The 13,671-nt window shown below is 48.4% G+C and overlaps 1 protein-coding gene across 4 annotated transcripts in view; it reads left to right on the top strand.

Annotated features, from left to right (window-relative positions):
• The window catches only part of CLNK (cytokine dependent hematopoietic cell linker), a 206,379-nt gene that overhangs the window by 116,639 nt on the left and 76,069 nt on the right, over positions 1–13,671 (top strand). For all 4 annotated transcript variants that reach the window (XM_021101017.2, XM_084973845.1, XM_084973844.1 and 1 more), the window contains exons 3-4: positions 242–313; positions 10,231–10,259. In XM_021101017.2, coding sequence (XP_020956676.1) covers positions 242–313; positions 10,231–10,259 — 101 coding nt within the window. The remainder of the gene's footprint in view (positions 1–241; positions 314–10,230; positions 10,260–13,671) is intronic.

The raw sequence follows: 13,671 nt of genomic DNA, 5'->3' as shown, positions 1-13,671 counted from the left end.
GGTTCCCTTTTCTCCACACCCTCTCTAGCATTTACTACAAACATATACGTAATTTTTTTAAGTAATTGGATTATTTGAAACTCAGATTTTGTTTAACCTCAGTGGAAATCCAAGGAGAGATTTGGAATTATGTGTGAGATGTTAATTACTTACATCTGACTGGGTGGTTATTCCTATGAATGAAGGAACTTAATTCACTTCTTGCTATTTCCTTACTATAACCTATTTTCTTTCATCACAGGGGCAACACAAAAACAACGAAAGAAGGATCCAGTGATTTGAAATTCCAGAACTTCGATCTGCTGAAAAATAGGTCAGAATATTTACGTGTTTATTAATAGAGCAGTAAAATTTTTGATGCTGTGGCAAATTAGCTGACCCGCACACACACATACACACACACTCACACACATACAGTGTTCACGTGATAGAATTATGTTGCTGTCAGTGACCTTAAACGTTCCATAGACACTAAGGTCCAGAACAAGAAAGGACTTGACTCAGACTGAACCACCAGCGTAAATGTGACGCAAGTTAAGAAGCCCCCAGGTGTCCACAGCATTTCAAACCAGGGCTATTTCCACCACCCACCCAGGTCTCTAAACAGCCCAAGTGAGAGCCATGGAGGAGGAAGCTTGCATTCTGCAGCTGCTGAATGATCTAAGTGATGAATCATGGATGCATTAGGTCATGAGTTCACTACCAGGTCTGAGAAGCAAGCTAGGAAACTAGGGGGAACCATGGCCCATTTACTAAGCAATTATGGCATTATGGCTTGAAAGGGCTCTTGAAAATGCAGAGATGAGAGGCAATGTTCTCTCCATGGGGCTCACAGCCAAATCTCAAAGCGCAGAGGGAGGGCTAACTTGATGAAATGACTGACAAGGGACCAATCCTGAAGCCAGATCCAGCTCTGCCTTTAACCGGAGTCTTATCCTGGGTAACACCCCAGTGCTCAGGGAGATTGCCTCCCTTCGCCCAGCCAGAACCACCTCACCAAGCCCTGCCAGAGCCACTTCTGTACCTAAGAGTACCCAAGGGTCTCCATGCATCGCAAGTCAATCGCCAAACATCCATTCCGTTCCTACTAAGTTCCAGGCATGGGAAGCATTCTTGGCATTCTAAGATGTGCTTGAAGAAATATTTTCCCTAAGCAGAGTGAATGCATGCCTATAAAATAGAGTACTTGAAATATTTTCAAGATTGCATTAAGCAAAGGGAAATTTGTGGCTGCTCTCAGACTTCTTCCATGTTTACATTAAACACATTTGAATAATGCATTTTAAGTCAGTTTTTCTTATTTCTTGACAATAGGAAGAGATGGGAGATGGAAGGGTTAGAAGTCTTCCTTCAGATGGAGATGGTTGCAGCAATTACATACATCAAAGTAATATTTACAGTTAGATTTGGAGAGAGAGAGCAATGCTTTTTTCCAAAGCAAATTATTTAAGGATGTGTCATAGCATGCTCGAGATATATTAAAAAGAGCAACAGACGATGTTTCTGAAACCTGTTCCAACCATTTATAAACCCAAATTAAAGAGAAAAAAATCCCATATACATACAAATCTCTGTACCACTGCATATTTTATAATGAAAGTATTATATGAATATAAATTCGTTTCTGAGATCTATAAATCGAATTAAAATGTCAGAAAACTACATATTTGGGTCCACTATCTTACTCTAATGACTATTAAACCGATGTTTTCATTCTCCACACAAATTGTAATCATCAGCCTTTGATAATGATGAAGGGAGGGATATGCTGCAGATGGGCGGGGCTGCGGAGCAGGAGGGACCCACAGGCTCCAGACTGAAATCTAGCTGACCTGCTGCTCACTAGCCAGGCAACCTCGCTCAGACAGGTGCCTTTCCATTTTGCTGCTTCTTGTATTTTAGAAATAGAATTTGAAAAGCAAGCGTAGACTGTCTCGCTCACCACGGATCCCCTGTACCCAAAGCAGTTCCTGTGTTTAGGGAATAAAAAAATGTGTGACGTCTGTAGCATTCCTGGAACATAGTAGGTGCTCAAGGAATTACAAAGGCTCCCCGTCACTGAGGGTGCACCATGGGCTAGGTGCTGTTTTAAGGGCTTCAGAAGTCGTGGAGCACTGGATGCCAGTGATCACAGTGTGACTAGTTTTCCTCTCATAGGAGGGAAGGAGGCAAGTTGGAGAGAGGGTGAATGCCTTGCCGAGGCGGAGTGGCTGGCGGTGTTACATAGAACACAGCAGACATGACTATTATTTCTGATCTCCAAGCCCCTGCCCTCCCTACTGCCATCCCTTAGTTAGATATAGGATGCAACTCTCCCAACAGGTGCAGAAGGGCTGTCCACCCCCAAACTCAAACATGCATGAACCACCTGGGAACATACAAAGTAAAACACAAAGCTAAGTGGTGGGGTTTCACCCAGAACATACAGCCCCAGAGACCATCCCAGAAAAACACGGATCACAGGCACATCCAATACTCATGACATGTCTACAGTGTTGAGAGGGAGGTTCCCTAGAACGCCCCTGGGGAACCTATGTAGCTAAATGCCCAATGCCCACTTCTATGCTGTACCCTGTCCCCACGTGGGCAGAAACAGAAGATTAGGGATTGAGGGGTTTTCCAATCAAGTCCAAATTTATATCAATAGTTGGATGCCAAACAAGTACCTGATGCCATGAAAGGAACTTGGGCATTTAATCTTCACAGTCATTCTCTGAAGTTGGGATTATTATTCCCATTTAACAGACAAGGAAAGAGAACCTGAGAGAGGTGACACATTTTGGTCACAGTCACAGAGCTGGTAACTGGTAACAGCTGGATCTGGATTCAGAGTCTGACTTCAAATCGAGAGGAGCTACTTCTGGGTTCTGAGTTGTGTCATATGAATTTTGTTTTCTATTCCAAATCCACTCATGTCAAGACTCTCCCCTATGAAGAAGGGGCACATGCATTAAACTCCTCAGAGGAGCATCTGCATTCACAATTATGGTGCCTCTTGTGGGTGAATCTCAGAGCTGGTCCCTGGGCCAACGGTGTCAGCATCGCCTAGGAGCTGCTGAGAGATGTAGATTCTCAGGCCCCACCTACTGAATCAGAAACTCAGGCACTGGAGTCCAAGCTCCTGGGTTTGAACAAGGCCTGCCAGTGACGTGAGGCCCGAGGTTTGAGAACCTCGGCATGAAGCATCATTACCAAGAGTGCAAGCCTTGGAGCTGGAGTGTGAGACCCCCGGCCACACCTACCATGTAAAAGGGGTAGGAGAAAATATGAGAGAAGGACCAGGGAGAAGATATTGTTCCCACCTGGGAGACACCACTGCTTTGGGGACCAGGAAAGTCAAAGATGAAGACATAGCCCCTGCCATCAGGAGGCTCAGTCTGTGGTGGAGACAGACATAAAAAGGCATGTGTGACAGATCACAGATACTGCACCACCTGCAGTGACAGAAGCAGATGCCGGCCCTAAGGATGCTCAGGGGAGACCCAGGATCGGGAGGCTGAGGGCTTCCTCAGGTTCACTTTCCAGCAAGTAGCAGAGCCAAGGTTCGGAACCATTGCCCCGTATTCATACTCCAAGTGCAAGGGTTTTTTTCTTTCCCCATTCCCGACAGGGCTGTTCCTAAGAGTATCACTCGCACTTGCCCCGTGTGGATCCTTCTCAATTCATCACCTCGTTGACTATTGATTTTTCCCCCATGCCACTAACACCTGCAGCGATCGTTAACTCCAGAGGACTAGGGGCGGGTGGCTTTCATTTCTCAGGGCCAGTCCTCGAGGAGACAGCCTCCGGGTTCTACTCCCTGCACTGGGAGGCCCCCTGCCGGCCTGGCACACCTGAGGCCTCAGGAGACAGGACGGGTAGCTTCAGCGGCTGGTCTGCTCCTGACTTCTCGGGTTTGTCACACCTGTTCTCCAGCCGCCCTGGGCATCTGTGGCACCAAAGGAGCCCTAAGAATCCTTTCTGCTCCCTCTGGACCCCTACACTGTGCAGAAAGTATCTTCCCAAAAGATCTCGCCAGCTAAGAGCTTTACAGAAGGTCCAACATGCTTTCAGAGGATGCGTGGACTAGCACGGTGTCTCCTGGCTCACGGTTCCTGTCCACAAGGAGCTCCTACATAGGAGATGCTCCATAAACATTGCCGAAGGCAAGGGAGGAAGGAAGGTGGGAAGGAGGAAGAGTAAAGTCAGGACTCAGGAGGATGCTCTCGGATGCTGGGAGCTTGTACTGCTCCCAGGGCCTGGCATAGACTAGACCTTTCATTAGAAGCTAAAGGACACTTTTAACAGAGCCAGAGGATGGAAGAAAGAAGAGAGAAGACAATAGGTGGGGAGGGGATGGTGGATGCAGGAGCTGCTCTGCCCCCTGGAGCTAAATCAAGCATGGCCAGACAGCCAGCCCAGGCCTTCCTTGTCTGCCCATCAGACTGCCAAATCATTCCATTTTCATCTTTCAGTATTTGGCAGGGATATAGCATACATGAGAGCGATTATGGCTTACGAGACATGCTTTCTGTCCTCAGAGAACTTAACATCTAGTTGAGAAAAGAAAAAAAAACTAAGTAAAATTTTAAGAAATTAATTATTCTACATTGCCTTTTAACAAAATAAGTATGCTTTTAAGAGCCCGAGGGGCCCTGGGAGCTCAGAGGGAGAAAGAGTTGTGGGCTCTGATGGGGTGGAGGAGAGGAATGGGGGGAGGTGGGTACTGAGGAGATGGGGGAGGGGCTGGGCCAACCCAACACAGGCCAGGTTTTCCTCCGGATCACTTCAGGGAGTTGCCTACTGTCAAATTTTTTTTTTTTTTTGTAAAAATAAAATAGAAAAGAGGAGATGTCTTGACCTACTCAAGGATGCTTTTCACAAGAATGAGCCCATTATGCACGTATTAAATATGAGCCCTGATCTGATGCCACCTGGGTGTGAATTTCATCTGCTTCAAAGTAATAGTCAGGAGATGTTCTCCATCATCGGATCTGTAAGGATAACCGAGAAGCTATTCCCGCGGGGGCGGGGCGGGGGTGCTTCCGTGCGAAGTCCTCTGTCTACCAAGCCGTGGGGGGAGAAGTCCGCGGACAGACCCCCGGCTCGGGCGGTGGTGCGGCTCTCGGCTCTTTTACGCCTGGGACGCCCTCTTCGCCGAGCTTCCCGCGCCTGCTCACACTGCCCTCAGCGGCTTCTTCATGCTCATCCACACTCCCACGGTGACACATTTTTGTGTACGAGCCCTGTTCCAGGCACTGCGATAGGTATCTGGTCTCCCTTTTAGGAGCTGTAGGCAGTGTGAGAAATGGAGCTGTACTCTGTTCTGGTGATACCAGTGTAAGCTCCACCCGCTGGAGGTCAGATGACCAGAGGGGGGCTTTGGTGGCCAGGGAGGAGCCAGGAAAGCACCCACAGCGAAGGCCTGGCACTGCCTCTTACCAGAGGGTACATCCCAGCCCTTCCCTCTCCATCACATGCGCTCCTGCAATCGCCCTCCTGAGATGTGGCTCTGAGCATCCTTTATCCTCTGCTCTGCAAATCCCCACACTGCCTGGAGACTGACACGGTCCTAGCCCATCCTTCAGGCCCCCTACTCTCTGCGCATTTTGAAACCTTAGTTCCCATGGCTCCCTGATGCAAACCCTCCCCCTCCCTCAGAGAGGTGGAGAGGGAGGCTGGGTGGGAAATAGGACACCACGGGCTCCCCCATGAGGCTAACGTGGGCTTCCCTCAATCCATCTGCAAAATGAAAGGGCCAGTTTCTGGTCCCGTCCGGCACCAACATCCCATAATAGCTAAGACCGAGACAGAGATACTGTCCAGCCAGAATTGCTGGGAAGTGTGGCTGAACTAATTTCTGTAAAGTGCACTCTTCCCAACACGGTGCAGATAGATATTCCAAGAGCGGGAAGCAGGGGATGAATTTAGAAACTTGACATCCGTCTTCATTTCCTTCTGGTTTATAGGAAAAATGAGTGGCGTGATTCTGAAAAAGATCGATCCCCACCTTCCCCCAAATTAAAGAATTTTATTTTCAGGCAGTCTTTTCCTTTCAGGGGTAGTGCTTCAGGAAGGGGTGGAGCTGAGCAGTTCAGCCTGGAGGGTTGGGAGAGGGGGATGAAGTCACCCAACAGTTTCTCCAGGGTTTTGCTGTCGCATCCTGGACCAGCAGTAGGTGCCTGGGGAGACCCAGAGGGGACCATGCACACCACACTCGAGGGGGCAGGGGGGCGATAGGAATTAGTCTCCATGCTGGAAACCTGACCCTAGAGACAGGACCCAAGTCCCGTCTCTATGGGACCGGAAAAACACACCATCCAAACTTTGTTCCCATGGATAAGAGAACACAAGTGCACCCTGCCCACTTCATCAGATCCAGTTCTCCTGGGGCCGCAAGGGTGGGCGAGGGAGAGAGGGGGTTAATTTAGTACCCTCTAAAAATTAAAAGTTATTAAACCTTGCAGGTTGTAAAGAAGCATTGGGAGTTCTGTCGTGGGTCAGCGAGAACAAATCTAGCAACCATGACGCAGGTTCGATCCCTGGCCTTCCTCAGTGGGTTAAGGATCTGGCGTTGCCATGAGCTGTGGTGTAGGTCACAGACGTGGCTCAGATCTGGCGTGGCTGTGGCTGTGGCATAGGCCAGAGGCTACAGCTGCTATTTGAGCCCTAGCCTGGGAACCTCCACAGATGCAGTCCTTAAAAAACAAACAAAAAAACTATAAAAAAGGAAGAATTAAAAACTCCAAATAATTCAGAAATTAAACATCTTCCCTTGTAATAAGCTTTAAATATTGAAAACCGCAAATCTCTGGAGGCCAGCTTTGTACATTGCATAGCCTGTGAACTGCCCTGCCCACCACGTGGACTCCTGCCCGTCCAAGCAGGGATAGGGAGGGGAGACCCACTTTGCTCAGGTCCAAATCGGGAAAGGAGCAGGGGTGGGGAGGGCAGAGGGGTGGCTGCCAAAGCCACACACCATCCAGCTGCGGTCCGTTGGCACGTGGCAGTGTTATTGATGCTGCTGACGAAAGGAAGCCAGGGAGCAGCCTTGTAATTCCCTGGCAAGAGGCAGCTTGCTAGCACATGGGCCTCGCTTGAGCATGGAGAGAACACATCAAACCTCCAGGAAGTTTGCGAGCAGCATCTTTCATTAATCACCCTGGGCTGTCAGGCTGCAGAGAGTGTTAACACAGGAGCTTTAGACAGAGTGTTTGTCAGCTGCTGTCTACACTCCAGCCCGACAGGACTGTGGAGTCCAGGATGCCTCCCCAGGCCCCTCCTTCCAGCCCTTCCCCCCCACCCCCACTTTAGGGCTCAGCTGGAATAACAACATCATTCCCTGCTTTGCTGCTGCTTCCTCTGCTAATTCATCTGGCTTGCACTGACGCACGGAGGGCCCTGGGGTGCAGAGCCCCAGAGGATATGACATATGAATGAGCACCATCGCTTTGGGGCCCCACCAAGAGGAGGTGTCGGATAAACCACTTCCAGACTGCCTCACAATTGGGAGGAAGCTTCCAGAGGCAGGGAGCCCGGCAGGCTCAGTTGTTGCCTTGGCTGGGAAATAACAGGGCCAAATCCGGCGCTGCCAATCGCTGTCTGTTCCACTTTCGGCAAGTCGCTTCCCCCTTCTGAGCTTTACTTCCATCTGCTAAGGAGGGGAAAGCCCACCAACCAGAGCAGAGTCTAGATCAGTGCCTGGACAGGCATTTTTACCCTTCAGATCCACTCTTCTTAGCTGTCAAAAGACCTCCGGCCTGCCTCCAGGAATCTGAAACTTGGAACCACAAATTGGTTCATATTATCTCCTACATGCATTAGTGGTCTTCAAGTCTAAAAATCAGGTGAGACCAAGGTCAGAAGGAGAATGAGAACATCCCGTTGGGGCTCAGTGGATGAAGAACCCACCTAGTATCCATGAGAACGCGGGTTCGATCCCTGGCCTCAACGCAGTGGGGTACAGATCCAGCATAGGTTGCAGATGCAGCTTGGATCTGGCATAGCTGTGGCTGTGGCGTAGGCCTCAGCCTCAGCTCTAATTCATCTCCTCATCTGGGGACTTCCCTATGGCACAGGTGTGGCCCTAAAAAGAAAAGTAATAAAAAAGAAAGAAAGAGAATGAAATCCTAAATTTAAAATCTGAGATTGCTCTTAGGCAGAAGAGAGAGCCTCATGTTCAAAGCCCCTGGGCTCCGAACCACATCCTGCCCAGGCCGACGTGCTGCCTTCTGCCCAGGGCCTGGCCTGCCACGCTCGCATCAAGCTCACTGTACGCAGTGGCAGAAACATCATTTCCATTTCACACGTCGGGCATTGCCAGCCAGTCCGGGGAGCCTTCGGAGGCTTTGATCAAAGACCAAGATGTCAGGGAGGAGGCCGAGTGTTGAAAGGGTCCAGAGAGAGCCCCCGGGCCCCCGATAAATGGTCTGCTCCCCCCTGGCTGATTTACTGGTGATTTCTGCAGAATCGCAGGCACCTTGAGAGAGGGCCGAGAGCTAACCACAAAGCATCCAAGGCAGCAGCTGCACCGTCCCTCCAAAGCATGGCTCGCTACAGCCTACAGGCCAAGGCGAGCAGAGGCAGAGAGCATCGGGGGCCCCAGCAGGCTGGTGTCAACTCCCTCACTCTCGCTGGAACTGGGGAAGCTATGGAGCCCTCTGAACCCCCCCCCCATTTCCTCCCCTATAAATCTGAGATAGGAGGAGCTCCCCAGCAGAATTGCTTTGAGAATTAACCCGGCAAAGCAAAGGGCCACAGGCTGAGCTGGACGTGGGACTCGTGGGCTGGGGTCTCCTGGTGCCTAACATCTCCCCGCTTAACTCTTCCATACCCAGTGTCCCAGCCACCAAGCAGGCCTCATAAATATTTACACCCGGGCTGTGTTGCGATGTTCAATTAATTGCTCCTGTGACGCACTTCGAGAGCCTCGGAGGATAGGTGCGATTATTAAAGGCACAAACAAGTCAGCTCACACAAGCCGCCTCCTTCAGCGCTTTCCATCACCCCAGGGCTTTGCCGATGATTTGCTCGAAATCTAGGGACAAGGTGCTTCCAGAAACACGCTGGCCCAGGCGGAAGGTGGCAGCCAGGAAAAGACCTCATGGGGCTTTCCAGATCACTGACCCCTGGAGAAGAGCAAAGGCCCCAAACAATGTGAAAAATAAGTACATAAGTAATAAGTCAGTCTCACTAGGCAGCGTGGAAGTGAAACAGATAAAATAAGGGCTCAAGTACCAAGTAGGAAAAGTTGTCTTAAATGGTTGCGGATTTAAGGGTGGTAAGATATGGTGACATGGTCCCTTTGGAGACGAAAATAAATGAATGCAACGCATCCTGAAGGCACCTCATCGATGTGAATCCAGGGGCTCAGAAGAGCCACGTGATCATGATCAGGCACCTGCACTGCCCTCGATGGAGTCAGCTTAAACACACAAGCAGGGATGCACGTGGCAGCATGATTTACACTCGTAAAAATGAGCAAGAACCTAATTTCCACTTCCAAAAAGCACACAGCCGATAAATATGTCTTTGTGAAAACAAAGATAAACAATGCATTTTTTTGGCCACCCCCACTCAGATAGAACCCAAGCCACAGCAGTGACAATGCCAAATCCCTAACCCCTAGGCCACCAGGGAACTCTTGCAATGCATTTGAGTCTTTTTTTTTTTTTTTTTTTTTTTTCAAGGGCCGAACCCATGGCATATGGAGGTTCCCAGGCTAGGGGTCAGATCGGAGCTGTAGCTGTTGGCCTACGCCACAGTCATAGCAACACAGGATCCAAGCCACAACTGACACCTATACCACAGCTCACGGCAATGCCGGATCCTTAATCCACTGAGTGAGACCAGGGATCGAACCCTCATCCTCACAGATACTAGTTGGGTTCATCATCGCTAAGCCACGTGGGAACTCCCTGCAGTGCATTTTTAACATCAAGATCTTATACACTCTTACGTTATTATTAGACATTTATATATTGAAATGCATGCACACACCCTCATACACACGTGCACATGTATACATGAGACCCGCTAAAATTTGAGCGGTGGGCACTTTTCTTCCATGTGCATGTTTCTCTTTTGATACTTGCTGTGGTGAGACGGTCGTCTCGGTCTAGAACAGCACAAACATAAAGACATTGTTCCATCCATTGGCCCATGAGGTGCCTTTGGTGACCACCCGCCCTTGGGGGAGGACGATGACTGGCGTGAAGCTGACACTTACCTGTGTTCTCTCTTGTGCCCTAGGTCATGGCCGCGAATCCAAAGTACTACAGGTGAGTCAGGCTCCACCGCCCCCACCCCCCGGCACCTACGTGGTGGGAAGTTCAGCCTGTCACTCTTCATTCTTTTCTGTTTTTCCTTGGATAAAACTATTGTCCTGCGCAAGGTGAGATTAGCTCCTTAGGGTCTTTCCCCTCTAGTTGCTCCCAAGCTGGAAATCTCTGACTTTCACAGCTTTGGAAGCTGGCCGTCGGAATGGGAATCTTTTATTATATTTCTAGTTGTACAGCCATCATCATGACCTAATTTTAGAACATTTTTCCACGCATTAGCTGTATATCCTTGGATGAAACACAGATCCCTGGGGGCCTAAGTTCCTTCATCTGCAAAATGGGTCTAAGTCACCCCGAGCACCGGTATTGGGGCTACTCATTGGTGTTCGCTCAACTAAACACAGTGTTAAGGGATTTCCGCCAAAACGTGTGCTGAGCGAATGAATGGATCAGAGACATTTCATGCGTCTCCTGCATCTCTTTTCGGAGGCTAGTTCCTGTGACCAGACACCTAATAGGACCCCATTAAAGTTTAAATAAAGTATATACTTATTCATCTTGGAGCGTTATGCCAAGGAACATCCCATAGAATTTCCTAGAAAGCTGGTGGCTGGAAATGATGACCGGAATGAGACATGAAAAATGAGAAATAGACCAGAGGAAGTGTGCAAAGCTGTGATCGAGGCAGCGGGAATGAGGTCATCAGCAAATAAATTCAAAAGATTCATTACAGCGCATGTGGGAGCCTATCACCAACACCCCGCATGCCCCACACAGGAGCAGTAGAAGAAGAAAAAGCAAAATCAACATCGCAGGTATAAATATAAATAGGAAGCAAGCACCCAGCTCTCATTGCTCTTACAGAAGGTGTTTTTCTGAAGCTCGCCAGTCGGGTCCTACGAAACATTGCCCCCTCTCAAGGCAGGTGCTTCCAAAAGCCGCCGAGTCTTTGGGGTCACAAATACCCACCCCCACCTGCTTGCCACCCCTCTACCCCTTCTACCAGCTGCTTGGCATCTTGGGGGGCTGTAGAAAATTCTGAAAGGGCTGGTGCTCGGAAATGAGGTTGTTCCTCAGAAGCAGCGGCTGGTGAATTATGAATGTGACCCCCACCCTCTCCCTGCGGGGCTTGTTCTCCACCTGCATTGAGGCAGAGAAAGTCTGACAGTGGGATTCGATGGATGTCATTAATAATATGCTAGAGACACAAGCTGGGGAAGGAAAACACATCCAAACCCCCCAAAGCCGACCGAGATAAAGCTGTCCAGGCCAATCCATCCATCGGCACTTAAATCTATACCCTGACAAAACATTTAGCAGCAAACCACACCACCCTCGCCTATGCCAGCTTCTTCACCACTGCTGGTGTCTGTTAAACTATAACAAAATGATATAACTAAAGACGTACGTGACAATTTACATGAGAGATGCTTGGTCATGATGTTCATGACATTCCCAGATACTTTAAAGTTGTTTGCAGGTTTTCACCACGAGAGTCATTGAAAATATGGTAGGGCATCTGTATGAGAGAACACGATGGATATAGCCATTAAAAATGATGATGTTGGGAGTTCCCACTGTGGCTCAGCTGGTTAAGGACCTGATGTTGTCTCTGTGAGGATGCAGTTTCCAGCCCTGGCCTCATTCAGTGGGTTAAGGATCCGGCATTGCTGCAAGCTGCAGTGTAGGTCACAGGTGCAGCTCGGATCCGGTGTTGCCGTGGCTGTGGTGCAGTCCTCAGCTGCAGCTCCGATTTGACCCTTAGCCCAGAACATCCACATATGCAGCCTTAAAAAGAGAAAAAAATATATGATGTTGAGGCATGTTCACCCATGGGTACATTAGAGCATGCTGTTATATAAAAGGGTAAGCAAGAAAATAGTGTGCACACAGTATAATCATATATGCACAGCTACATCACGTGTGTGTGTTGGGGGGTAGTGATTTTTGTCCAAATACTCGTAGTAGTTACCTTGGTATGGGGACATTATAGTGACTTTTATTCTCCTTTTTTGCTTATCATTTTTTCTATAGTGGTATATATTTTTGTATACTAAAAACAATCTATCAAAAAAATTTTCCAGGCCTGGAGAAGGCTGTCAGACTGTCAAACCTGGGCAATCTGTCAATACCAACATCTTCTGTGAAGCTGACATATAGAGAGCAGTGTCATATTTTTCCATAAAATAAACTCAGGAGATTTTTCTCCTTCCCCTAAATAAAGAATGAAATTGGAGAGGATGGCCCTATTTAGACAGCAAGTCTTTCTGTCCTGAGTCACCACACTTGGTTAAAAGCTCTAATAAAGATGTATACTGGTTGACAATTAAACAGACAGGAAGTTTCATTTCATCCAGGCACCCTTGTTTTGTTTCTCAGGAAATCAATCTTAAAGGTTGTTTTCTCCCACTTCTAAAAGAAAAATTAAGAAGAATTTTAGAACTAGAGGGAAGAAAGGCAGGTTTGGAATATGTGAGCGTCCAACGCCTCCTGCTGGCGATTTCTAGGTAATGCAATACCTGAACCAACTTCACAGAGGCTGGTTCTCCCTGAGCTGTTAGTGGAATTGGTGAACAGAAACAAATTGCAAAGTTAACAGCTGCGTTTCAGGGAAGAAGTGTTCAACTATTTCTCTTAAGCACAAAGCGGATTTCAAATCATTCAAGGTTGATGAGAAGTCCAAGGATTTACAACTGTCTTCAACATTCGGGATCAGAATCCCAGCACTTAAAAATGCATATGATCAAGGTCATGCCCAGGCTTATGCTTTGGCAGGGCTACAGTGAAGCCAGAGAATCTGTAACTTTAACAGGCTACTTCTAATTCAGGTGGCCCTAGGAAAGCCTTTTGAGAATCGCTGGCAAAAAATATACAGATAAATCAATGGAGACCATCAAGACTGTCCCCACCAAGAGGCGACTGCCAACTCCCTGAATGAGAACTTTCTCAGAATATTTTGTTTGAATTTCCGGAGGTCCCTCAGGAAATGGGATGAGAGGCAGCTGCCTTATTCCTCACACTTCTTTCATTCAATCTAGCAGGTGTGGTAGTTTCTGCATGTGATAGACACTACAACTAACTTTGGGGATGAGTTTTTTAAAAGGGAAATAAGTTTTAAGGGAAATAAGGTTCTGGGGACCCAGAGAGCCTGAAAAATTGACAGGTGCTTGTCAACAGAGTTGAATGTTGGAAAAGGTACATGTTTTGGGGTTCCCGTTGTGCTTCAGTGATAACGAACCCGACTAGTATCCATGAGGATGCAGGTTCGATCCCTGGCCTCGCTCAGTGGCTTAAGGATCTGGCATTGCCGTGAGCTGGAGTGTAGGTCGCAGAGGCAGCTTGGATCCCATGTTGCTGTGGCTGTGATGCAGGCTGGCAGCTGCAACTCCAATTCGACCCCTAGCCTGGGAAC

This window comes from Sus scrofa, chromosome 8 (assembly GCF_054392235.1).
Source record: "Sus scrofa isolate SSC_HxYL_T2T_F1_AM1 chromosome 8, Sscrofa_HxYL_maternal_Yorkshire_Landrace_v2.0, whole genome shotgun sequence".
Taxonomy (NCBI): domain Eukaryota; kingdom Metazoa; phylum Chordata; class Mammalia; order Artiodactyla; family Suidae; genus Sus; species Sus scrofa.
Note: the sequence above shows the minus strand (reverse complement) of the source record. Positions and strands in the feature narration are given on the sequence as shown.